The following is a 26,485-nucleotide window of genomic DNA, read 5'->3' as shown; positions in this document are numbered from 1 at the left end:
GACTTCATTGCACTGGAAAAAAGAATAAAAAGAAAGTTTGAATTGTAATGCATATGCTGGACATGCAGCATGTTTCAGTGTTTCTTTCGTGTTTTGTGACACATATTAATTGGTCATGCTTGTTTTGTCATTTAGGTGGCTGGTGAAGATAAGAAGGGTCTTATCTCTTTTCGAGAAAGCTGATGTTACTACTGCCCCAGATGTTGAAAAGGGGAATAGGGAGGATGATGATGACAGAATACTGAATGAAATGGAAGAGATTACAAACATTATGGAGCGCAAGAAAAAACAGGAAAAAAAGCTTCAAGCAAAGAAACGTGCTCAGGTTGGTATTTATATTATATATATATATATATATATATATATATTATAATTGCATCAAAATGTGGAAAAAAATAACTTTCTGTTTGATTGCAAGGAAACAACAAAAACCCCTCTTTTCATATTACACAGTTACTTTAGTCCTATAGTCTTTCATGAGATGATCTGTTTATTTATTTTGTTCCCGTTTCCTGTTTGGCATTCATGAAATTGAAAAGTTAAATTGAGGTATTTGCATGTGTGTGTATTTGATTGAAAAAAATTCATAGTGGAGATAGACTGCTGTTTGCCTTTACCTTCTGATTTATGGGTACCTATTACTCATTACTTTAATTTTGATTGCTCTATAGTTCTTGGTTGCTTACTTGGTCCAACGTTTTGTTTCTTGAGTTATGACTTGTACCATTTGGTTGTTTTGATTATTATGGTTTTGCTAGACGACAGTCCATAATTGTATACTATTACATACAGATATAAGAAAGAGGAGTAGTAATAAAATTCAGAAATATGTTCGTTCCCAATATCATTTCATCAATATTTGCAATAACTTCTATATTGTTGTTATAGGGCAGTATATCTTTAATTAGCTATGCTAACAATGAAGATCAAGTCTCAAAACACAATGGCCAACTACAATCCAACTCTGTTGGAAAGAGCAACATTGATATATATATATACATATATATTTTCCCTTATTGCTATGCATCTTTTCATGGACACCCAACTCTTTTCTGTACATACGGACCTTGTTCTCTCTTTCTTTCAAAAGGAATAGTACTGCCCTGCAATGAAAGGTCTGGCCTTGAGTTATATTTTCGCAATGAAAAGTATCTTGTACCAAAAATGTGAAATAGGGGGGTGAGTTTTGAGTCGATTATATCAGTTATTAGTCAAAGACAGCAATTATGCAGATTGTCATCTACTTTACGCTTTATCAGTTTCTTTTGCGGAGTAATAGTCAAAACTATATACTTCACTTTCCTAGTGTTAGCTAGTATCACATTGTAGGTACTTTTAAAGGGTGGAGTGATTGAAATGAAGCTTATATTACTCAATTGAAAAGAATCTAGTAGACCAACTCTATTAGACTAGCTTAGCTACTTTGAGATTACGTCAAGTTAGTCTACCAATGCATAGAATTATTCTACCTTTATTAAACTGATATAGTTGATGTATCCGAACCTTACTTAATAAGGCCATTATTATCTATGTGACTTTGAAATGAAGTGAGAAAGTGCAGTTTGGTCTGCTAACCAGTGGTTGGGGATATTTGGAGGCATGCTTTGGCTCAAGTAGGTTCTCTGGTACAAAGAGAAAAGGTGAGAAATTTAATTGGAAATTTCTGGAATGATGTCAATATTGAAATGATAAAATAGTAATCTGCCTTGTTATCAACCTTGATCTATGGAAATTCAACCCGAAACTCTGTCTGCATTCGAAAAATGATAGGAGTTTGCTTGGAATATGGTTACTGAAATTTTGGTTGTTGTTGTGCTTCATATGTTTGGGTGAAAATGACTTTTGGTTGCTGTTGGTTGCTTGGATTATGTCAAGGTTGTCCAGAATGCTTGAAATTTTGGTTGCTATTGTTTTACATGTCTTTTGGTGAATATGTATATATATCATTTTGGTTGATGTTGGTTGCTTGGATTATGTCAGGAAAGTCCAAAATGCTTGAAATTTTGGTTGCTCGAAAATTTGGTTGCTGTTGTTTTGCATGTGTTTTGGTGAATGCCATATATTTAATTTTGGTTGCTGTTTGTTGTTTGGATTATGGTTACTGAAATTTTGGTTGTCATTTACTAAGTGGCATATATGTAATGCTCAAATTACAAAAAAATTTCAAGGTTGGCCAGAATACATAATGCTCAATGACAATTATAGATTCTTTTCTGTAATTTTGTCCATTACTAAGTGCAAACCCTTTTGTTTCAGTGGGAAAGAAGAGGCAAAGAAGCATATCCCAAGAAGATATGGATGTGGTTAGAAATGAGTGGACAAAGTTTGTGGTCAAGACATATGTAAGCATTGTACTTGGTACTTGGGTACCCATATATTTAGTTCAGTTGAGACTTTGTTCTTTAGATATGGTTGGACATGAGTTGATGCTAGTACTTTGAATTGATAAGGTAACATTTGTGAGAATGATGTATGAGAATGTGGTAAATGAAATTGGAACGTCGAATTTCATATCAGTCTATTTCCATATCAATTGGGCAAATTCGATTCCAACAACATATATAGGATTAGTAGCTGTTGTAATGCAAAATATCACACAACACAAGTCCAAAAAGACATAACACATATTGTCTGAGGAAAATTTAGACAACATTTTTATCTAGCAACTTGTCATCTTAAAGCTATTCAGACAACATTGGCGTCCAGCAAAGTATGGTTTGAGGTTCATTCAAGACAACAAATTCATCAACGTCAATGTTATCTTAAATAACATTCAGACAACATTAGCATCCTCAAACTTGTTATATAACGTTAATTCAAACAACAAGAAAAATAAAATGTGTGGTCTGAAATTCATCTGGTACAACACATGCATCCAAGAGATTGTCATACGAATTAAATTTCAGACAACACCGGAATCCAGATAATTGTTATCTTAGATAAGATGCAGACAACATAAGGTAATCGGAAGTGTAGTCTGAGGTTCACCCGAGACAACACCATATCGAGCAAATTGATATTTGTAATACATTTCACACAACATTTGGTAATCAAAAATGCTTGTGTGATGTTTACTTCACACATCAGGTCTCATACAATATTGTCGTTGAAAATATATAGCAGACAACAAAGGCTTGGAAAGATTGTTGTGCTTGGTGAATTTCACTCAACACCCCGACAATAAGCTGTTGTCTGAGTTCATACCCGACAACAGACTACCGTCATGAATCGAAATTTGGTAAATTTAGACAACACATATTTAGGTACACATGTTGTGTGAATGACCAGAGAGACAATTAAAAAAGAATGTTGTCTGATGGGGGAGATCAGACAACACGCCAGTTTACAACATCTCCATTTTCATTCAGACAACAGGCTTTTGACTGTTGTCTGATTCACTTTGTGTAGTAGTGATTCCAAGTAACCTTGTGAATCTGTTGTGAATGGTTCTTCTGACTAGTGAGAAATCCAGTAGTAAGATCTAGGATGTTAGATATCCTTGTCTTAGGCTCTACTGTGATACTCATTAGTTTATAATATATTCTGCATACTATTGCAAGCTCTTGCATATTTTCTTTCATTGATATACCGTCTGTCTTAACTCTCAGTCTTAGACAGTGGGCTGCATCTTTCAAGCTGATTGAAAAATTTGGGAAACAATTGAAATATGCCACTTGATTGCGTAAAGATGCTTCAAGGGTTCCTAACAGACTAGCTTGAAAATCTGTTAGTCTATTGTCTTGTAGAACACAGAACTGAACAGTTTATGCCTTCTCGGACAAGCAATTTTATGCCTACTTGGACTGCTCCAATGTGCATAAATTGATAATTTTTTGCCTTTGCTCTGGCAACTTCTTGAGGAGTGATCATCAAGAGATCTGTTTCTCATGTTGTAGAGGGAGTTGTAAATTCCAATAATTTGAAATGATGCCTATTCATCAGTTCAAACTTTTCTCTTTTATAGATTTGTTTGAAATCTAATTTTGGAATTGCAGAGTTTTTCACCTCCTGTTCAATTCCGTTGTATTCAAATTCTTCAGCATTTAGGAGTTGTACTCCTTTCTTTTTTCCAAAAATGCTCATCATCTTGACATCTCTTGCTACCAAGTGTTTTGGTTTTTCATACCTGATACTAGTCAGACTAGTAGAAGGTTCTAGAAAAATCATACTTGGAGTAGGATTCTTCTTAGGTATCTCTAATGGTTTGAATCCATTAGCTTTTTTTTATTTTACTGGAGGCTTTTTTCTTATCCTTCAGTATACTTTTCATAGAATCCAGCATTTCTCGTTGTTCATTGATTTTTCTGCCAACACTTGTTATAATCTATTTTGTGCTCCAATTTTTCTAATTGGGCTATTATATCAGGCAATTTTTTCTAGATGATCTTAACATCTAGATACTTCTCGTATTAGGTTCTGATGTTTCTCATCAGAAGATTTTAGTAGAGAATTCAACTTCTCTAATAGTAATTCAGACATTGTCCCCATTAAGGATTCCCCTTTTGAGCTCTTTGCAAGCTCTGATACCACTGAATGGAGGATCTAACCAATGCTCAAATAATCAAGAGGTTTTTGTTCCTCTTTAAGTGTATATAAGAGATTTTCAATATTCTGCTCAGCTTTATAGATTCTTTTCTGGACTATAAAGATGATATCCCAGTAGTCGGGAGTTTCTCTTTTAAGCCTTGATCTATAATCTTTTAATTTTCTCAACTTTTCTCTTTCTTCTGCTAATTCTTTGCTTGTATTATTAGAAATACTAACTAACTCAAGTCTGTCGACGATTGAAATTATGAATAGTGAACTTTAATTGTTTACTTTTGAGGAGATGATGAGATTTTAGCTGCAATTATTATCTTGAACAAACAAATTAAGATGGGCCCACCACATTTCAACAAAAGAAAAGATAATTATAGTAATAGTAAACATGCAAAGATCATAGAGGTAGAGAGAAAATAGGGGTATTAAAGGTATAAAAGTAGATAAAAAGAGAAAAAGTTTGTGTGAAAGAGAATAAAAATAAGTTGGTGGGGTGTATGGGGAGTTTATTGGTGAAATTGTGGTGTATGAGCATTTCCCCTTTAGAGTTTAGGGTCAATAATGTATAGATCATCTCTACAAAATTTCAGCCAAATTGATGGTCGTTAAGGCATTGATATATAACTGCCTTAAAGCTAGTACGATTCAGGTTGGACAGATTTAGTTCGTCCATTGATTTAAATGAGTTAGATATCTTAAAGATCATCAACTTGGCTGAAATTTTGCAGCAATGATCTATACATTAATACATAAAAATTGAACGGTCGAGATGTGGATATGAGACTGAAAAGTGACCCTAATCTCTAACCTTGCACTTTAATTTTATAGTGAGACCTCGCTCTGGATAAATATTATATATATATATATATATATATATTAGTTTATAGTAGTTAAGTCATGATTCTCAGATAATTGTATTGCCCCAGTCGAATGAGAATTACATTTTTACTAGTGTAGATAATGAGACTACTATGAAACGATTTCAAAATATGAAATCTCGTTGAAGCTAATTACTATTGCATGTAATAGATAAAAATTACACATAAATATTTTTTTTATATTTTGATATTATTAATATTTTTTATGTGCCTCATTAAACATAAATTTCTCGCTCCACCACTAATTTTCAAGACCCCCAGGTGAGATCCCAACACTTAATACATGAATAAATCACAATCATTATATGAACATATAACGCTCATTTCCAAATCCTCTCATTCAACACTATTTTCTTTGTAAAGACGAATTTTTTTCTCTGACCTAGCCGTGCTAGGGTTACTCTCTAGGTTTCTAGAGAGCGAGTTCTAATTTACCATGGATTTGGAAATTCTCAGTTGGAATTGCAGAGGAATCTGTAATGCTACGACTACAAGGGCGTTGAAGGATCTCATCGCTCAGAATCGCCCCCAAATTATCTTTCTTTGTGAGACAAAGATAAGTAATATTCAAGACTTTCAAACTCTGAGTCGTGCCCTAGGGTTTCCTCACTCAAAGGAATTTCTGAGTGAGGGCCAATCTAGGGGTCTCGGATTATTTTGGATTGATGAGGTTGATCTCCATGTTCGTACATCGTCAGCACATCATATTGATGCCGAGATAAGGGGAGCTCCAGGAGAACCAAGGTGGCGTTTAACTGGTTTCTATGGCTATTCACGAACTAATGATCGGGATCATTCATGGAAGCTACTGAGGGAGTTGAGTGATCTTGATTCGCTACCATGGGTCATTATAGGGGATTTCAACGAGATTCTCAATAGTGGAGAAAAGATCAATGGGCCAATTAGAGCTGAGCGCCAAATGAGGGGATTTCGGGATGCATTAGGGTATGGGGATCTTCTGGACCTAGGGTTTCAAGGTACGAAATCCACATGGTGGAACTCAGATACTCAGTTGCGCCTGGACAGAGCGGTCTGCACACCAACATGGTTTGAAATCTATGGTTATGCGAAGGTAACTCACCTCCCTCCAAGTGATTCTGACCATATACCAATCTTGTTACACGCTAGCACCATTCCCGTTGCCAAACGTCCTAAGTACCATAGGTTCAAGTTTGTAGCCTATTGGTTACAACATGCTGATTGTGATCCCTTAGTCCATGAGGTGTGGCAAACTGATGTAGTTGGTACTCCTATGTACAAGGTTGCTAAGAAAATCTCTCTTACAAGAGTTGCCCTAGATAAATGGCAGAAACGCACGTTTAGAGTGCGACAACAACATATGCTAGGTATCCAGGCAAGGCTTGAAGAATTATTGGACATGGGTAACGCTAACTTGATACAGAATGAGAAGAAAGGATTGATGGATCATTTGCAATCCCTTCTATCTCAGGAGGAAACGTTTTGGAAGCAGAGATCCAAAGTCACATGGTTGAAGGAGGGAGACAGGAATACTAGCTTTTTCCATCGTAAAGCCTCAAACTGAAAAAGGAAAAATGCAATCCAGGGCTTATATGATGTGGAAGGTGTTTGGCGTGAAGATGATTTGGGTATGGAACAAGTTGTTTCCTCTTACTTTCAATCCATGTTCACAGCTTCTGAACTTGACTTAGAAGCCATGGAGACTACCTTACAGGCAATTCGACCATGTGTTACACGGGAGATGAATGAGCATCTCTGTGAACAGTATTCATCGGCGGAAGTCCGCTGTGCTCTATTCCAAATGTATCCCACCAAGTCCCTAGGATCTGACGGAATGCCACCTTTATTTTTTCAGCACTATTGGGATACAATAGGAGCTGATATCACATATGCGGTACACAGTTTTTTGCATACTGGTCACATGCTTAAGCAAATCCATTTTATTCATATCTGCCTAATTCCCAAAGTGTCTAATCCAGAACATATGTCAGATTTGAGACCAATTGCGTTATGCAATGTGATCTACAAGATATGCTCGAATGTCATTGCTAATAGGTTGAAGGTCATTCTGCCTTCAATCATATCTCCTTTCCAAAGTGCTTTTGTTCCGGGTCGACTGATCACTGATAATATCCTTGTGGCAAATGAAGTTACCCATTTTGTTCATAACAAAAGAGATGGTAATGAGGGTGTTATGGCTTTGAAGCTTGATTTAAGCAAGGCGTACGACAGAATGGAGTGGACCTTTCTAAGGAAGGTTTTAGACAGATTTGGATTTGAACGGGTGTGGTGTGACATGGTGATGCAATGTATCATGACAGTGAGGTATTCTTTTTTTAGTAAGAGGGAAACCTCGAGGTTTTGTGATCCCAAGTAGAAGATTGAGACAAGGGGATCCTTTATCCCCATATCTGTTCCTGTTGGGTGCTGAAGGCTTTTCTGCATTGCTACAAAGGAAACAAGAAGCATGACTTTTATCAGGTATTGCGGTATCTCAGGATGCTCCTTTAGTAAATCATTTTTTATTTGCGGATGATAGTATGTTGTATGCTCAAGCTTCTTTGGAAGTCAAATCCAGGACGTGATCGAAACTTATGGCAGAGCCTCGGGGTAGTTGGTAAATTTTAATAAAAGCTCTGTTGTGTTCAGCAAGAATGTATCTGATGATATGCAGGAGGAAATTTTGAGTTTCTTGGGTGTGGCAGTGGTAGCCTCCCACAAAAGATACTTGGGATTTCCTACCTATGTTGGTCGTAAGAAAACAGAAACTTTCCAGTATATAAAGGACAATTTGGCCAAGAAGTTGAAGACCTGGCAAGGCACACTTTTAAGTGGAGCTGGGAAAGAGATCTTGATCAGAGTGGTTGCTCAAACACTTCCTACTTATGCTATGAATATGTTCCAACTCACAAAAAAAATTTGTGAGGATTTGGAGCAGATGTGTGCTAGATTTTGGTGGGGAAGTACGTTGGATAAACGCAAAATTCACTGGAAGTCATGGGATTTCTTATGTAATTCAAAGGAGGAAGGTGGGTCAGGGTTCCGGAGTCTATCAGAGTTTAATAATGCTATGCTTGCAAAGCAAGCTTGGAGAGTGGTGAACAAGCCGGATTCCCTAATTGCTTGTTTATATAAAGCTAGGTATTTTCCACAAGGTACCTTCTGGTCAGCTCTGCCGCATAGTTCTCCATCCTTTTCTTGGCGGAGTATTTTTTCCACGAGGGATTTAATTAGTCAAGGCTCGTATTGGCAGATTGGTGATGAGAATTCTGTGTCCGTATAGAGTGATCCTTGGATTCTTGGGGTTCCTGCTTTTAAACCTAGTTCAGTTACTGTGATGGTGGATGATAACTTGAAGGTTAATCATTTTATATCAGCTCCTGGTGTTTGGAATGAAACCGCGGTGCGGATTTATTTTGATAATGGTGACGCTGATGCAATCCTGGCTATACCTCTAAGTACTCGTCATTTGTCTGATAGGCTGGCTTGGAGATTGGAAGGTAATGGTAAGTTCACAGTAAAAACTGCTTACCGGTTTGCTTATAGCAGCTCTCCTTCTAGTGTTCCAATTACAAGTAATTTGGGACCGGTGTTCTGGAAAAAGCTTTGGAAGGCTTTGATTCCAAGTTCTGCTAAGTTACATATTTGGAAGATCTGTCATAATATAGTACCATCTCTGGAATGTTTGACCTCCAAGAGAGTGGAACTGGACTCTTTGATGTGTGTTCTTTGTGATGAAGAATTGGAGACTACTGTGCATCTCTGTCGGGATTGCTCTTTTACTCGACAAGTACTGCAGCCTAATGCAATGTTCAATCAGGTATGCTATTCACAAGCTGCTCTTTCCCTTGATATTGTCAGCTGGTTGAGGTTCTGCATGGAAAATTTAGCCACTTCAAGGTTGGAAGAATTGTTTTACTTGCTTTGGGGTGTGTGGAAGGAAAGAAACAATAGAATCTGGGAAAGCAAGCGAAGTCAGGCAGGAGATGTGATAATCAATTCTATGGCTAGACTGTCTGAGTATCGGTTTCACAATACTAAGGCTGGTCGTAGTCATAGTGTTAGGGCTCAGAAATGGGAGTGTCCTCCTATTGGTTTTCTTAAAATCAATTTTGATGGCTCTTAATTTTAATCTAAGCACTAGGAAGGGTGGAATCGGATTTGTTGTTTGTGATTCTGAAAGGAGGATGTTGGCAGGAGGAGGACGTCTGGTTGCCAATTTGATTTCTCCAGAACATGCTGAAGTCCTAGCATATAAGTTGGCTCTTAACTACATCGAGGAAAATTCTTGCTTTCCTGCCATTGTGGAAACTGATGCACTGATGGTTCAACGTCAACTTACTACTGCTGTAGAACCAAATGCTTCTGCTCTTGGCAGATTGTATGATGATCTGGTTGAGTTTATTGAAGGCAGGGCTCTGAAGGTTGTCCATGTTAAGAGAAGTGCTAACAATGTTGCGCACTTGATAGCAAATCATGCTGCCAGTTCTAGTCAGGAATCTTTGTTTTTTTCTGCTCCTCCTTTTTTATCTGCTGCTGTTGCAGCTGAGTTGAGTAGTGTGTCATTTCTCCTTTTATAATAAAGTTTCTGACCTCCTTCTTATTAAAAAAAAAAAAAAAAAACCCTCATTTCCAAAAAAACAAAAAACAGATGGGCCACTATCATTTCCTTAGGTTCATGACTAGCCGGCCAGAGGTACCCTGGTAAATATCCTGAAAAACTAGAGTCATTTTGAGATGAAAAACCCCATATAACATGCACAAATTAGTTGGCCGGCAGTGATCAACACCAGTTTCCTCTCTTACCAAGAATATAAAAAATAGATACATCATGAAAATGTTGCCAGTTCTACTCTTCTTCCTCCTAGTCACACTTGTAGCAACAACCCAAGCTACAAATGGAGCTATATCCCACCAGATTCATCTCCTCAGGCCACAAACTGGTTCCGGTGGAAGGCACGTCCCCGGCATTTCATGCCTGAGCTGGAGACTAGGTGTTGAAACCCACAACATCGTTGGCTGGACGACTGTTCCAGCTGTCTGTGAAGGCTATGTTGGGCACTACATGCTAGGCAACCAGTATAGACAGGACTCGAGAGCTGTTACTAATGAGGCTTTGCTCTACGCTAAGAGCCTGAACCTTACAAAGGACGGCAAGAACATGTGGGTCTTCGACATCGATGAGACTACTCTCTCCAATCTGCCTTATTATTCTCACCATGGATTCGGGTAAGTCCCTTCTTAATTATAGTCCCCATATATGGTTTTGCATAGTGGGATGCATGTACATAAAGGTAGATAATTAAAGAAACCAATGCTAGGTAAGTATTTCGAATTTCTAAGAACATATTTTTAAAATCTTACTTCTGTTTTTAGTTAAATAAATATCTAAATTTCTCATCAGAATTGTTTGAAAAAAAAAAAAAAGAAGAAGAAGGTTTGCGGAAAAAGTCTCTCCATGTTAACAAAATCTTTATAGTTTTCATCTCTTCCTACACAGCACACAATTCTGTATTCTTATTATTCTTTTTTAGATGTTCTGTATTATTATCAATGATATGTTTTATTGATGTTAAATCAGCAATCTCCATGCTTGGCAAGAGAAATGGATAATTTGGATTAAAAATAGGAAACAGAGGCAATTATCAATTAATTAATTATCTGTATTCATAATGCATTTGCTAATTAATACATACTTTTGATATAGTCAAGGTAGTTGATGTGATATATTTTTTTTTTTGGACGAGATAGTTGATGTGATATTGGGAAGACCAGTCATTGAGCGATTATAGAAAATACATTATCACAAATAATGTAACTGGTAGTTGCTACATCATCTCACTTGATTTCTTTAACATTTTTGCTGTAATAGATACATATATGTCTTCGTAGGGTCAGCTATCCGTCATATTAATCTTTGAAATTTCAGAGTAGAGGTATATAATTCCACTTCATTCGACGCCTGGGTCTTAGAAGGCACGGCCCCAGCTTTGCCTGAGAGTCTTAAACTGTACAATAAGTTATTGGCTCTTGGAATTAAGGTAGCATTCATAACTGGAAGAGGAATCTCTCAAAGAAGTGTCACAGAAATCAATCTCAAATACGTTGGATATCACACATGGGAAAAGCTTGTGCTAAAGTAAGCATTGTAAATCTTTAGCTTCATCTTCTCGATCATTGTACAAATTGTGCTTTGAATTTCTAATAATTAGCATTTTTCTTTGCCGACAGGAATTCATCTTATTCTGGTAACACATCTGCTGTGTATAAATCATCGGAGAGAAAGGAACTTGAAAAGAGTGGATATAGAATAATTGGGAACATTGGTGATCAATGGAGCGATCTCTTAGGCACAAATGTGGGCGACCGGACCTTCAAGTTGCCTGATCCAATGTATTACATTAGTTGAACAACAGTTAATTTTTTTTTTTTCACTAGGTTGAATATTTTATCGAGGCTTTATTGATCGCGCAAATAAAAATGGCCGCAATGTAATGGTACTAATCAATCCTTCGTTTTTAACATTCGTCTCTTAAAAATCTATATACTTTATTATGAATGACTTCTACAGATTTCCTATGATGTACAAAATATAAAAAATAAAAAAACAAATGCAGCCCAAACACAAAACAAAATAATAACTTGTTGTCTCTTCAATGCTCCAGTATCTTCTAATAGAAATTGACTCAAATAAATTATTGTTAATCTGTCTAGCGAGTTTGTTCTCATTCCTAATCTCCCAACAACATAAATATACAATATAGATCACTTGATGTTTATGGTTAATTATTCTCATCAATTTTGTTTTCGCCGATTAACATATATTGTAGCAATATTGATCAATGTCTTGATCTATAATCAATCAATTGAAATTCAATTGTTCAACCTTTTTTTGAACCATAATATAAATTCAAATTAATGAGAATAATTAATTAATAAGATAAAATTTAGTATGGTTCAAGGTTTTAGGGTTAGACCACAATATTTGAGTTTTAGGGTTTCATAAATCATTTTTATTGCTATTAGGGTTCGAAGTATCACAATTGAAAAAAAAAACAAAAAACAAAAAAACAAAAATCACATTCAACAACTACAATGAACATGTTGGGTATCAAAAAAAGTTGATATCATTAAAAAATTAGAGAAAAGACAAAAAATTAAGAAAGAGAGATGATGAAGGACAAACTTCTTCGTGCGTAGAGAGAATAACTTTGATAGACCTTTTTTTTTTTTGAAGAGGAAACTTTGATAGACTTTTTATAATCTTTGGTCTGGAGGCTGGAAAATTATTGGAGTTTGTTATGTATAGTTAACACTACAAAGTCCATGATTATCCATGATTTTCTAATTCCATAAGTATGAATGATATTTTGAATACCTCTGTACTTTTATTCATTTTTAAAAGTCCTAATTGAATACTCCTAGATTTTGGTGGAATTCATGAAGTCTTTACAAATCCTAATTGAATACCTCAAGACTTTCATGGACTGTTAAAAGTCTATATTGAATACACCCAGACTTTTAAATTCCATAGATTTCTTTAAAACTTCCACTAATTCCATATACAATACACCCCCTTTAGAGTGCATGTCAATCACAATTATTTAGGCTATGTCAAAATCACCGGTTATGCCAAAAACATATATTTCTTTGCCATGTCTGCATGTTTCTTGCACATTTTGTATCTAATATGAACATAAATCGTATTCAAACAAAGTAAAATTATACATAATAACACACTGTTTGGGGAGAAACCCATCGAGAAGTGGCAAAAAAACAGTAAAACACGCAAAGCCAAAAATAAGTATTGAAGTGGCGGATTGGGATCCAAAATATGATCAAACCCTCTATTGAATAACCTCTACAACGCCACCCATTAAATTGCAAATACCAGCCCCGACCTCCCAAAGTGCAGCGTCCACCACAACGAGAATTACTACCTAGCTGATCCATGCTATGAGCCAAGAACCGAAATAAACTCGAAATTGTAGGGATAAAAGAAATCAAATCCTTCTTAGGTATCCACTAAATCTTGCTCGAAAGCATTACTACAATTATGGGCTATAGCCCCACATACTTTTGGTGACATATTTGGGCCAAAGGCCCCCGTGTCTATTACCCATTGTCGCAACACAGCCACTTTGTTTTAAGTCAGTGCGCTGTAGAGGGGTTGCTTTCTCCTTAATTGTCTCAGTTTTGTTGTGTTTAGCTTCTTCTGACACAATGGGTAGGAATCAGAGTTTCAATTGCTTCAATTTTGTTTTTTTTTTTTGGTCAACAATTGCTTCTATTCATGGTCCAGTATCGAGTCCTCTTGCTTATTTGTAGTTCCGAAATTGAAATTGATTAGATGCTTCATATTATTCATTTTATTTCATCTTTCTCGGGATGGATGGCTGAAATCAAGTTGGTGAGTACATGGGAAAGCAAAGGGAGCAACTTCAGTCTGCAATTGACTTGGCCGAAATCTGAAAACAGAGGCAATCCATGTTTAAAGCTTGAATCTTTTGAGTGTCCAAGTCCATAGTTCAAGTTAGTGTTGAAGAAACAAACAAGGAACAGAACTCACCCATACCAGGATCTCAATGATGATCTTCTTGGGTTCAATCACTGCCATTGTTTCAGCCTCCTACTCAGTGCTGAAATTGGGGATCTTGGATTAGAGATGATAGGCATAGACTTATACAAAATTCAATCAAAAAGCCATAACTGAAAAACCATAGACAACAAAAATCATCCAATTTTTTCCCCACATCTATCGAATGGAGAATTCAAAGAAAATTAAAATAATAAAAACCAAAATGGTACCTGATTATGTTGTCCACTAGAGCTTCTCCATGGTCTTAGGTACAAGCACGACGAATGAGTTGTAATGGTCGATGTCTTCTTTCTTCCCAGGTGATTCGCAACCTCACTCTCCACGAACACAGTCTGAAATCTCTTCAATCCCTTAATGCAAAGAAAAACCACAGTCGCATTAGAAATCACAACCCCTACTTCGAAAATAGAAATTAGGTTAAATTGATAGACCAGAGTTGAATAGATTGGGGATCTAGTCCCTACAATTTAGACTCTCCAGGGTAATCGATCATGGTGAATTTGGAGCAGTAAGGCCAGATAGAGAGAGGTAGACAGAGACCAAAGAAAGAGATAAGAGGATTTTTTTTTTTTTTTTTGAGAAGGAGAGAGAGAGAGAGAGAGAGAGTCTGAGATTCAATTAAAGGTGCGGAGCACAATTCATGACGTGATCGAAGAAGAAAAGGAAAGGATGAAATATTCAGTAAAATTAGGGCCCACATAAAAGAAAACCTAAACAAGTATTAAATATTGGTTTGAATAAAAAAAAATTAAAAAAAAATTAAATAATTAGCCTCCCATGCTTTGTACTTATAGGTGGAGGATATAGACATCAACATTTATATATAAAACTAGGTATGAGCTCCATATCTACGGTTTTACAATTTTGTGGCAATACATGTAACATGTGTGGTGGCCTTTGCCCACATTTGTAGTGGTGAAGCAAAACTTTTGATCGGTTCGTCGCTGATGATGGTGATGAACATTAAAAAATAAAAATAAAAATAAAATAATTAAATAAATAAAATAATAATAATAATAATCTCTAAACAAAACTAAACTCGAGAAATTCTAGAGACGGAGCATGTTTTATGTCTTTCATATTTGGTCAAATGAAAATACCAAATACTAAAAACCTAACTCTCTCTCTCTCTCTCTCTAAAGAAAACCAAGCTTGCAGCAGTGCGACATCTTCAGCTCTTGTCTGGCGGCACTCGGCTGTCGTTGTGATATATGTTGTCCAATGAGAGACGATTGAGCTACGTGATTGCTCTCCTAGAGGTTTCAACAATGGTGATTTAGGCCTATTCAGATCGAGGCAACTGTATGGTTAGTTGTATGCAATGTTTTCAGGAAAGGCATGGGCAGGGCAACCGGATTTTGGATCCATGCGACGGTGGCTATGCAGAAACCTTTGTTGAGGGCAGCATGCTGAGACTTGTTCTGGTTTTGGTTTCGGGTTGCAGGGCAGTCTTCATCCTATGGGTGGTGGTGCTTGATGGAGGTTTTGTTTTCTTGAAGCTAGATGGTGGTGACGTCTCCGGTGGGTCGTGGTGGCACATCTGGTGGGAGTCTGACATGAAGGCAGGTTGTGGAGATTTGGATGGGTTTGGGCCTATCTGTTAGGCCTTGGGTTGGGCTGTCCTATAGGGCTCCCCCCTAAGCCTTAAGCAAGTTGTTAATTAATTTTATGCTTATATAATGGAAGTGTAATAAGCTATGTATATTAGTGTCATAATTCATCTTAATGAGAAATACCGTCATCTTCTTCTTCTAGCCTTTTGTTCTCAATTTCTCTCTCTCCTAAATCCCTAGATCTTTGATTTCAGCATGTATGTGTGTGTAGGCCGGATCTAGAGCGGAAGTCCACACTGTCGCTAAAGTGCGGACAGCGCCACTGCAACTGCGTTCAAGCGCCGACGGTAGCTCGAATCTTGCCTAACGGAGGCCAGAGGCATCCCAGACCACTTCTGAACAGCGATCGAGGTCGAAGGAGATCGAGGTTGAAGGTTCTAGGCAGCGACCTCACCTGCAACTTTAAGGTTCTGGGTAGTGACTGCAAACTGATATCCGGCGACTCGACCAACAAGAAGAAGGTCGAGATCGACCCTTGACCTCCTTCCGGCAAGTCCTGCAGCCTCGTTGCAGCCTAAACGCTGCTGCAGCGTTGCAGTCCGCACTTTAGCAAAGGTGCGGACGTTCGCTCTAAATAGCCTATACATATATATATATATATATATATATATATATATATATAAGCAGGCGTCCGTAACCCAGAAAAAGTGTGTACGTCTCTCCTCCTTCGTCGAGAAGGCGACGACGCTGCCCTGTGGTTGCTGGACCCGAACCAGGCCTCGATGTCGAGCCTCTGCTTGCTGTTAGAGTCGTCAATGAAGAGTTCGAAGTTGACCTCGATGAGCTTCCATGGTTTCAGACGAACTCGCTGCGCACAGTTTTTATTCCAATCAACTAAGCCTTTGCCTTGATGGTGATGTTGTCCGGGATGTCCAGAGGGTTCGTCTGGCAACCGCAGCGCAACCTTCACCACCTTCTCGAAGTCAGAGGAGGGACGTCTGCATTTTTTCTAGGTTGCAGATGTCCGCTTCTGATCCGGCCTGTACACACACACACACACACACACACACACACACACAAATATATATATATATATATATATATATATATATACAGATTTTATCTAGAGCGGAGCTCATCTTTGAAAGTAATGTGTGAAGTTCAAGTTTTTGGTCACTTTTAGGTCGCATATCCACATCTCGACTGTTCAGTTTTTAGGTACTAGTGTATAGATCATCTCTGCAAATTTTCAGCCAAATTGATGATCGTTAAGGTATATAACTCCCTTAAACCAATGGAGGGACTGAATCTGTTAACCTGAACTGTACTAGATTTAAGGCAGTTATCAATGCCTTAACGATCATCATTTTGGCTGAAAATTTGCATAGATGATCTATACACTAGTATATAAAAACTAAACGGTCGAGATGTGGATATGTGACCGGAAAGTGACTCAAAACTCGAACTTCAAAAGTTAATTTCAAAGCAGAGCTCCGCTTTGGATAGGATCTGTATATATATATATACAAGTTAATTTCAAAGCGGAGCTCCACTCTGGATAGGATCTGTGTATATATATATACATATATATATAATATATATATATATAATATATATATATATACTGATCCTATCGAGAGCGGAGCTCTGCTTTGAAATTAAAATGAGCATTTAGAGTTTAGGGTCATTTTTCGATCGCATATCCACATCTCAACCGTTCAGTTTTTAGATACTAATGTATATATCATCTCTGCAGATTTTCAGCCAAATTGATGATCGTTAAGACATTGATAACTGCCTTAAAGCTAGTACGGTTCAGGTTTGACAGATTCAGTTCCTCCATTTGTTTAAGTGAGTTAGATAGTTTAACGATCATCAATTTAGTTGAAATTTTACAGAGACGATATATATATATATATATATATTAGTACCTAAAAACTGAACGGTTGAAATGTGGATATGTGACCGAAAAGTGACCCTAAACTTTATATGCGCATTTTAATTTCAAAGCAGAACTCTGCTCTAAATAGGATCTATATATAGATGTGTAGCTAATTGTGAAAGCTATGACAATGGCAATGGCATATACCAAACTAGTGGATCCCATCGTTGACGATCAAGTAGATCCGTAAAGGGTTAGATTTTCTGTTCAATTTAATTTTTTTTTTATGACACTGTTCGATTTAATTAAGATGCATAATTGGTGGTTTCGTATGCATGGTCGACCACTTTTTGGTTAAAAATTGATTTTCAGTATTTTATTTCTATAGGGTAGGTAATTTTCCATTGGAGTAACTGTGCGCTAGGTTTCACGTCTTCTTAGCATCACACTATTTGATCATTATCAAAACAAAACAAAAGGTCTTGATTTCTTTAAGATTCTTGAAAAAGATAAGCCTTTTGTATAAAAATCAGTATAGCTGTAAATGAGCAAAATGTGGAGAATAGGTTACCTTCAGCGATAATGACATGATTTCATATACAAAACCCCATATGGGACACGGAGGACACAACCACTTAGCGGCACCCAGGTAATTATACGCAACAGCTGCTTGGTGTGGTCACTGTAGTGTTGCCAATAAGAATGATTCAAAGCCAGAATTTGATCATGATCGAGAGGCAACAACCTTTCGTTCTCACAATGAAAGCATTGCCAGTACTACAACTCTTGTTTCTAGCCACACTTGTGGCCACAACCCAAGGTTCATTCGAGCATGACATAGCCGACCAAATAATCCATCTCCTCCGGCCAAAATCAGGAGTCGGCGGCAGCCAAGTCGGCAACATTTCATGCCTGAGTTGGCGACTGGGAGTGGAGACCCACAACATCATTGACTGGACGACTATTCCAGCTGCTTGTGAAGGCTACGTCGGGCACTACATGCTCGGCGACCAGTATAGAAAAGACTCGGAAGTGGTTACTCATGAGGCCTATGTCTATGCTGAGGGGCTGAACCTCACCAACGATGGTAACAACTTGTGGGTATTTGACATCGATGAGACTACTCTCTCTAATCTGCCGTACTATGCCGAGCATGGATTCGGGTAAGTCCCAGCCTACTAGTATCATGCTTAAACTGTTGTTATATATATGAGATCGAGAGAATCACTTCAAACCTAAGACAATGGTGGGAGAAGAGGGACAAGTCTAGGTTACAAAATATGAGATCGAGATATATGGCTCTTACGGTAGAGAGAAAACGAAGTAGATAAGAAGTTAACTAGGGGCCCATCACTCAATTTTACACTAATTCATACAATTTTTAGATCTAAATCGTAAGTTCCAAAATTCTTGAGATGTTATGCAGAGATAATATTTGAAAACAAAAATTTATGTGATGAAAATTTTGAATTATGTGATAAATTGTGTACTGAGCTGGAAGCACGTTATGACTTGTCAATGCCTTAATGGGAAAAGTTTATTAGTTTAAAGAGTCGTTAATTGAAATGAGAGATTAAAAAAGAGCAACGTACTATTGAGAAATATTAGAAATAAAATACTACTGCAGATATTTATGACCGCACATCATCTTTTTACAATTTTGTTGCGGGTAATACTTTTCAATCAAGAGAAAAAAAAAAAAAAGTCACTCTTCTGAAATTCGTTTTAGCATGATAACATATAGTAGAGTTAAATCTTTTGAAAATTTCAGGGTGGAGGTATATAATTCAACTGCATTCACTGCCTGGGTCTTGGAAGGCATAGCCCCAGCTTTGCCCGAGAGTCTAAAGCTGTACAAGAAGTTATTGGCTCTTGGAATCAAGGTTGCATTCATAACTGGAAGAGAAGAATCACAGAGAAATGTCACAGAAACCAATCTGAAGAATGTTGGATACGATACCTGGGAAACGCTTGTACTAAAGTACGTATTCTACTTTAAGTATATATTGTCGTTGGGTTGTTTATATATATATATATATATATATATATATATATATATATATATTTTGGTCTTTTATAGGGATAGGACATTAGACCAACTTTTCAATCACATTTTGGCATCTTAACCGTTCAGTTTTTAGATTCTAACGTGTAGATCATTTCTGCAAATTTTCAGCAAAATCGGTGATCGATAATGTATCACACTAGAATAAATCAATAAACGAACCAAATCTGTCAAACTTGAACCGTTCGTACTTATAATCTTAAATCGCCGTTTTGAATGTTTTAACGATAATCAATTTGGCTGAAAATATGCATAAGTGATCTTCACATTTGAACCTAAAATCTGAACGGTTAAGATGTTAAAATATGATTGAAAAGTTGGTCTAATGTCATATCCCTAGAAAAGACAACAAAAAAAAACGATCTCTCACTAGAAGGGCCCTGTGTGTGTGTGTGTATATATATCACACACACACACACGCACACACACACACATCCTATCCAGTGCGAGGTTAGAGTTTATCGTCACTTTTCGGTTGCATATCCACATCTCGACCGTTCAGTTTTTAGGTACTAATGTATATAGATCATCTCTATAAAATTTCAGCCAAATTAATGGTCATTAAGACATTGATAACTGCCTTAAAGCTAGTATGGTTCAGGTTAGACAGATTCAGTTCGTTTATTGGTTTACGCACGTTTAATACCTTAACGATCATCAATTTGGCTGAAATTTTGTAGAGATGATCTATACATTAGTACCTAAAAACTGACGGTTGAGATGTGGATATGCGACCGAAAAGTGACTCTAAACTCTAACCTCGCACTTTAATTTCAGAGCGAGGCCAAATTGATTGTCAAAATATATCAAAGGAGTGTCATTTTTTTTCTTCAGAGATTCATCTTATTCTGGTAGCACAGCAGTGGTGTATAAATCAGCTGAGAGAAAGAAGCTTGAAGAAAGTGGATATAGAATAATCGGAAACATTGGTGATCAATGGAGTGATATAATGGGAACAAACATCGGCAATAGAACCTTCAAGTTGCCTGATCCAATGTATTACATTAGCTGAATAATTGTTTCCTTTTGCAAGAAGATTTCATGTTTTCATTAGTACTTGTTTAAGTGGAAGAGAAAAGATTGATCCATGGAATAAAAGGTTCTGGGACCAATTGGTTCTAACATATGCATGTGGGAGTTGCACGTATCAAACATGAAGGTAAAAGTTATTCATCTTTAAGTCTATTTTTCATAAGGATTGTCATTGGGTCGAGCAGCCCTGCCCCAAAATGACAGGCTTGGGCTTTAACATAGTGGCAGATCTCGGATCTCAAAATGGGGTGGGTTATATATTCATGTGTTTCCTTGGGCGAAGCCCAATATTTTTTTTTTTTTTTTTTACAATTATGCACAAGTGTGTTAATGCAGGAGCGGGGAGATAAGAACCTGAGAGTTCAGTGTTCAACGATTGAATTTAGTTTGGAATTTATGCCTTTTTGGGAAGAAGAAGAAGACAAAGAATGAGAGTTTGTGATGGATTGAGAGAATTAGAGAGCCAGAGAGGAGTTTGACTTCGATATTTCGGGAGTTCGGGTGAACTTCGTCAAACAAACATACATACAAACAAAGAATATATATCGTATATATAGGTTTTGTTTTTTTTTTTCAGCCCAAAAGTCTAGGGAGGGCTTGAGTCCTCTCACCCCTATACCTAGATCTGCCACTGCTTTAATGTGTTTATGCAATTTTATGGGCTAGGCATGGCTTTTTCTGAAAAATCAAAGCCTAGGCCCAGCCCTAGGCCTAAGGTCTTGCGGACTTTTTTGGACCGGGTCGGGCTATTTAAATGGCCTTGGACTGGGCCTAAGTTTTTAGTCATGTTTTATGAAAATTTTTACATTCTAATTTATAATGTTATTATATAGGAATGTGGAAATGGGTTTTTCATTAATTTTAAGGGATCATTATATACACTACAAAAAAAAATTGCAATAGCCACGGCGCGTCTCCGTCGCCAAAGGTTATTTTGCCGTCACAAAAGACTATTGGTGATGGCCGTTGGTGGCGTCGCCAGTGGTATTTGCAATTTGCCGTCGCAAAAGACTATTGGTGACGCCGTTGGTGGCGTCGCCAGTGGTATTTGCAACGGCAATTCGCCTTAGCAAGACTATTAGTGACGGCAAATGGTTTGTCGTCGCAAGAATTTTGCTACTGAAAAAAGCCGTCGCAGATACCAATGGCAACGCCACCAACCGCTACTGAAGTTTTTTGCCGTCGCCAAAAGTCATTTGCGACGGCAAAAATGTTGTTGCAAAAGTGTTATTTATGAATAAAAAAAAATTTTGGCATGCAAAATGCTTGCCATTTTTTTTATAGATAAAACCTATACAAAAAAGAATGGTACAGAAGAAATGAAGGTTATACGAAAGTTTACAAGATAATTAAGCTTTACAAAGTAAACTTTGCAGGGATCTTCCTTGTTCTACTTCACGTACCAATTACTTTACTGCTGTTGCAATCTCTTTCAATACCTTCAATAGCTACTGCACAGAAAGATGCTAATCTATTTCAATAGCTTAATCTTCAAAATACCTTCTAGCTGTAGCTTAGAAAAACTATAAATAAAGAACTTGCCTATTGAACATCAAGGCCCCGGCCCAAACATCTGTTGTGATCAGAGCAGGAGTAGTACCATTTCTGAACTCATTCATAATAGCATCTCGCTCCTTCTGAGGCATGTCTCCATGCATTGCATTGTAAAGATATTAGATCGCATCTTTGAAGTTAGCTAGTTCATAATAGCATCTCGCTCATTCTGAGGCATGTCTCCATGCATTGCATTGTAAAGATATTAGATCGCATCTTTGCAGTTAGCTAGTTCACCTGTCCCAATGGCCAAGGAAAAGTTATGCAACCACAAAAGACAATTACAAACAGCATTTTGTTCATGCCTCCATTCTACTTGACATATTTCTAAGATGTGCATTATTTCCACATTACTGTTCTACTGATTAATAGACCATAACCAAACAACCGACAAGGAACCCTTCAATTCAGATCAGAACAAAACAACAATAGAAGCATAATAGTTTACCTTTTTTGTATTGCAGAAAATAACAGCTTGTGTAATTGTAAGAGTACCATAAAGATCACATAAAAGCATCAATTGAGTGATTAGGGATGATAATATACCCGCAAAAAAACTACAACAATGCAACTGTATCTGCAGTATATATAGATGACAGGAAAAAAAGGTGAGGAAATGCTTACCAGTTGGCTCGGACCAATTTCTTGAAGTTTCAACATGCAATTAAAATACAATGCTTATATTAAGCAACTGATTACTATGATAAAACAATATGTACCTGTAGCCCAACTCCACAACCAAACAATCTCTAACTGAGATTCCGAGTCTCTGTGGGGCATAGGCAGTTAGTGTTTTGATATTTAGAAATGTGTAGTGAAGGTAGAAGATGTGGATATTCACATTCGCAAATGTCAAATTAAAATGTAGATTGTTTACCTTGGCAGCTATAAGATAAATTGAAAGGTCCGGCTTTTTTTCCTTCACATCATCACTTGCATAAAAAACAACAGAAATCATTAAAGTTAAATATTTGACTCTTAAATAACTAGTTCAATCAAATCAACTCAATCAGGAAGCGTTGTTACTGAAACAAAAACGTTCCTGAACAGTGTTACACTGGCAGCTAAACTAATCTATAAACATAATGGTATTTGATTTAGGCTTCTAGGAAACAATGCAGCAAATAATGATATAATGGAGCTGGAATATCAATCATGCGTAATTGACGTGATCCTAAGCACATGAGATCGTATGCTGATAAGTGGAGTAATAAGTCACAACATGTGTCTCACACAGGGTTTTAACTTTTAACCAATAAGTTATAAAAGATATCACATTTTGAAAGTAGTGAACATACCAACAAGAAAACAATCAAGACCTCGAAAGTGCTCCTAAAATAAGAAAGTTACATGCAACGAATTAATACACTTTGTAAAAACAAAGAGGTAGATACTACTTCTAACATTAAAAACAATGTTGGAGAAAAGGTTTACATTTCCTATATGGCTTTCAAGACATAATATAACTAAACTTTTAGTAGCTGTAGACAAACAACAAGCTTTTTCCCCTACAACAATGAGAGAGATAGAACCACTCCCACAAGAGTTAAAGAGGCCTTCTATAGGCTTATGTAACAGAACATATATTAAAAAGTGTGTGCATCAGCGCCATTAATAAGAACAACATGCTATTAATTGTCAGAAGACACTACCCCAGTCTCCTCTTGTAGTTCCCTAATAGCTACTGACTTGGGTTCTTCACCATCTTCAATACCACCCTGAGATTGAAGACCAAAAATTAATTACCAAAGTTTAAACAACTAAGCCTAACTCAAAGAATTCGACAAAACAACAGAACTGAGACCTGCTCACAAAAACTCAAACAAAGGCTACAATTGATTACTCAAGCGCTCCTCCATTGAAAGCCCTACACAAGTACACCGCAAGTTCAAAGAAAAAAAATCATATAGGACAGAACTTAGCTATAGTCATGTTTTCAGTTGGAGGACCTAAGAACCTACATCAAAGATAAATAAAAAATAAAAAATAGTAGAGTTAATTAACAAATAAATTACATTGCCCTGAGCTTAATAAACTTTAAGAGACAGATAGAAGTACCTTGAGTCCAAATTACACTACATGAGAGAAGCCTTTGTCACAATAGCAAAACTTGTGTTGTTGTTATCATTACCACTTGTGAAATTGTTATCATTACTATGTTCGATAACAATTGTAGCAATACCAATGAAACCTAATATCACACACTAGAGAATAAGAACTACTGAGCAAGCTGGATTGCATGAATAAGAAGAAGAAAAAACTCTACATAAGAAGAAAATAAAGAGAAAAAGAACTAAAATAAGATAAGTTGAAAACCTCATGAAAATGGTCCATATTAGATGCAAACAGATTGACACTATACGATAATCCAATATTCCCAACCTTAAGAACCAAATTTGGAAGGCCAATCACTTGGAATCAAATTCAATTCATTTAACTGAAGAAGAAGAGCATGCTTAATTCACATTCAATATGTTCAAATCGTTTGGCATACACAGTTGGGACCACTCCCACCTCTAATGTGCAGATAAATAACATGAAGCGTAAATTTTTTTACTTGAACAAGGAGAAGATTTAGAATAGGCCTGGGACTTTTCGGGTTTGAAAAAAAAAAATACAGGAACCGAACCGGAACCGCATAAGCTGTTTGCGGTTTGGGTTTGTCACATTTCTAGTTTGGAACCAAGCACAAACATAACCGTTTTCATTCGGGTCGATTCTGTCGGTTTCTCGATTACTGCTGTCTACAGAACAGGCAAAACACAAACTGCAAAATTGAAGCATCATGCTCCAAAAGTCCCAATTTGGGCAACTAAAACTCACTATTATTTTCCATTACATGGATAGAAATGCATAAAACTGAAATCAATGAATAAAATTATCATTATCAAGACAGTATTACACAATCAATGAATTAAATTGTCATAGAAAGTTAGAAACTGTCAAGCAAATAATCAAGTTATCAAACTGTCAAACATGAAAGAGTCAAAGTCATCAAATTCAACGAGTTCTGTTAAGCAAACAATCAACTGAAATAAACTGAGTACACTCGTACAGCTCCACAGTGCATAACCAACAACATAGTAACATAGTGCAATAGTCCAATACTCCAATCCAACAAACAATGAAACAATAAAAGTTGAGCTTCTGAAATAAGTCAAATAACAATGAAAAAAATGCAGCATTGCAGCCTTCCACAGTTCCAACTTCCAAACACAACCTGGCAAAAAATAAAAAAAGTAAACTCACTAAACTGAAAAAACAGGAAAAAAAAATATAAATTCATAACAAATCAACGAATGCAAACTGTCAAACTTGAGTTACAGAAACCATAAACTGAGTTATTGCCTTTCATAATGCAAACTTGATGAAGACATCAAGTCGTCAAAGTCAACAAAGAATGCAAATTTGCAAACAACAAGTGAACAAACCTAAGGTTGTTTATTTTTTTTTTCCACCCTTTGACACTGATTTGGAAGATTTTGATGCATCACTACTCTTTGACAGTTTGTAAGCCTTTGCAGCTTTCGGCTTTGTTGAGTGGCATGAGTTTCTTCCACTGCTACTGATGCATTGGTTTTCTCCAATCACTATGCCAAAAAAGCTATCAGAAGACATGCATCAAACGACAGAAGAGTGATTTTCTGTCGTCTGATTTTTTCAGACGACAGATATACTAAATGTATTGTCTGAATACATAGAAAAACCATTCTTGTTTTATTTTGAAGATATGGTTAGATTCAGACGACAGTTAAATGTCGTCTGAAAATATTAAAATTTTCTATATTGAACCTAGCAGAAATTTTCGAATTCCCTCCAACAAGTTTTAGTCTTTTCCCTCTTAAATGCTCAAACCCTATAGTTGACTAGTCAATGGAGTGTTATTCAAATGACACAATTTCTTAATTGTGTTGTCTGAACAAGCACTACTAGAATTATATTTTAATTCCCCCCAACACTTGGTCATTTTGTTTGAAACTTTCGAACCCTAATTGATAGATTCAGTGTTGACTGCCTCCTTCTTCGCGTCCCCGACCTTAGCTCCTTCTCCAACCTAAGCTCGTTCTCTGGGTTCAGCTTTTTCTTTCTCACTTTTCCTTGAAACGCTAGCGCTCTCCGCCTTCCTCTCCTGCTCTCTTTCCATAGCTATTGTCTCTCCCTCCCTCACTGATGCCATAGCCTCTGCCGGTACTTCTAGTCCAACGCCACCACGTCGTTGCTCCGAGATGCGAACCCCAACTGGTCCAACAGGCCTCCAAGGAGTCTATCGTCCTCGATTGGTGCGACTTCAAGCACCAAATGCCAGTGACGGAGGAACTTAACACAACCGCAATGACGACGGCGCAACCGGCATCAGATACTCTGTTAATTTCCATAGTGTATTTCAAGTAACTTTGATTGCTA

General features: G+C 36.9%; 3 protein-coding genes and 1 long non-coding RNA gene across 5 annotated transcripts; all 4 read left to right on the top strand.

Moving 5' to 3' along the window:
- The first annotated feature begins 1,020 nt into the window (after positions 1 to 1,020).
- Positions 1,021 to 2,401, top strand: LOC112185362. Its single transcript, XR_002930212.2, has 3 exons — positions 1,021 to 1,115; positions 1,549 to 1,640; positions 2,257 to 2,401. It is a non-coding gene; the product is annotated as an uncharacterized LOC112185362 (long non-coding RNA).
- A 3,452-nt stretch (positions 2,402 to 5,853) lies between these two features.
- On the top strand, positions 5,854 to 9,976 carry LOC112184628. The gene is made up of 7 exons (XM_024322879.1): positions 5,854 to 6,943; positions 7,070 to 7,721; positions 7,830 to 7,877; positions 8,046 to 8,493; positions 8,680 to 9,216; positions 9,258 to 9,325; positions 9,541 to 9,976. Exons 1-7 carry the CDS (start codon positions 5,854 to 5,856, stop codon positions 9,974 to 9,976), a joined length of 3,279 nt encoding a protein of 1,092 aa, XP_024178647.1.
- A 211-nt stretch (positions 9,977 to 10,187) lies between these two features.
- On the top strand, positions 10,188 to 11,871 carry LOC112186391 (stem 28 kDa glycoprotein). Its single transcript, XM_024324786.2, has 3 exons — positions 10,188 to 10,625; positions 11,326 to 11,535; positions 11,628 to 11,871. The coding sequence occupies exons 1-3, from the start codon at positions 10,228 to 10,230 to the stop codon at positions 11,803 to 11,805; spliced, it is 786 nt and encodes a 261-aa protein (XP_024180554.1). The 5' UTR covers positions 10,188 to 10,227; the 3' UTR covers positions 11,806 to 11,871.
- A 6,131-nt stretch (positions 11,872 to 18,002) lies between these two features.
- Positions 18,003 to 20,625, top strand: LOC112190418 (acid phosphatase 1). Of its 2 annotated transcripts, none has more exons than XM_024329848.2 (3): positions 18,003 to 18,593; positions 19,202 to 19,411; positions 20,308 to 20,440. In XM_024329848.2, the coding sequence occupies exons 1-3, from the start codon at positions 18,133 to 18,135 to the stop codon at positions 20,348 to 20,350; spliced, it is 714 nt and encodes a 237-aa protein (XP_024185616.1). In that variant the 5' UTR covers positions 18,003 to 18,132; the 3' UTR covers positions 20,351 to 20,440. The 2 variants fall into 2 exon arrangements, with proteins under 2 accessions (XP_024185616.1, XP_024185615.1); XM_024329847.2 differs by having other exon boundaries at positions 18,005 to 18,593; positions 20,330 to 20,625.
- The last annotated feature ends 5,860 nt before the right edge of the window (positions 20,626 to 26,485 follow it).

The sequence above is a fragment of the Rosa chinensis genome, chromosome 2, assembly GCF_002994745.2.
Source record: "Rosa chinensis cultivar Old Blush chromosome 2, RchiOBHm-V2, whole genome shotgun sequence".
Classification (NCBI taxonomy): domain Eukaryota; kingdom Viridiplantae; phylum Streptophyta; class Magnoliopsida; order Rosales; family Rosaceae; genus Rosa; species Rosa chinensis.
This window is presented reverse-complemented; position numbering and strand designations above follow the sequence as displayed.

Coding starts and splice junctions, on each gene's coding strand:
- LOC112190418 (XM_024329847.2), top strand. CDS start 18,133: ATGATTCAAAGCCAGAATTTGATCATGATCGAGAGGCAACAACCTTTC. Junction 18,594..19,201: donor TATGCCGAGCATGGATTCGG/GTAAGTCCCAGC, acceptor TGAAAATTTCAG/GGTGGAGGTATATAATTCAA. Junction 19,412..20,329: donor TGGGAAACGCTTGTACTAAA/GTACGTATTCTA, acceptor TTTTTTCTTCAG/AGATTCATCTTATTCTGGTA.
- LOC112184628 (XM_024322879.1), top strand. CDS start 5,854: ATGGATTTGGAAATTCTCAGTTGGAATTGCAGAGGAATCTGTAATGCT. Junction 7,722..7,829: donor CAATGTATCATGACAGTGAG/GTATTCTTTTTT, acceptor TGGGTGCTGAAG/GCTTTTCTGCATTGCTACAA. Junction 7,878..8,045: donor AGAAGCATGACTTTTATCAG/GTATTGCGGTAT, acceptor TGTTGTGTTCAG/CAAGAATGTATCTGATGATA.
- LOC112186391 (XM_024324786.2), top strand. CDS start 10,228: ATGAAAATGTTGCCAGTTCTACTCTTCTTCCTCCTAGTCACACTTGTA. Junction 10,626..11,325: donor TATTCTCACCATGGATTCGG/GTAAGTCCCTTC, acceptor TTGAAATTTCAG/AGTAGAGGTATATAATTCCA. Junction 11,536..11,627: donor TGGGAAAAGCTTGTGCTAAA/GTAAGCATTGTA, acceptor CTTTGCCGACAG/GAATTCATCTTATTCTGGTA.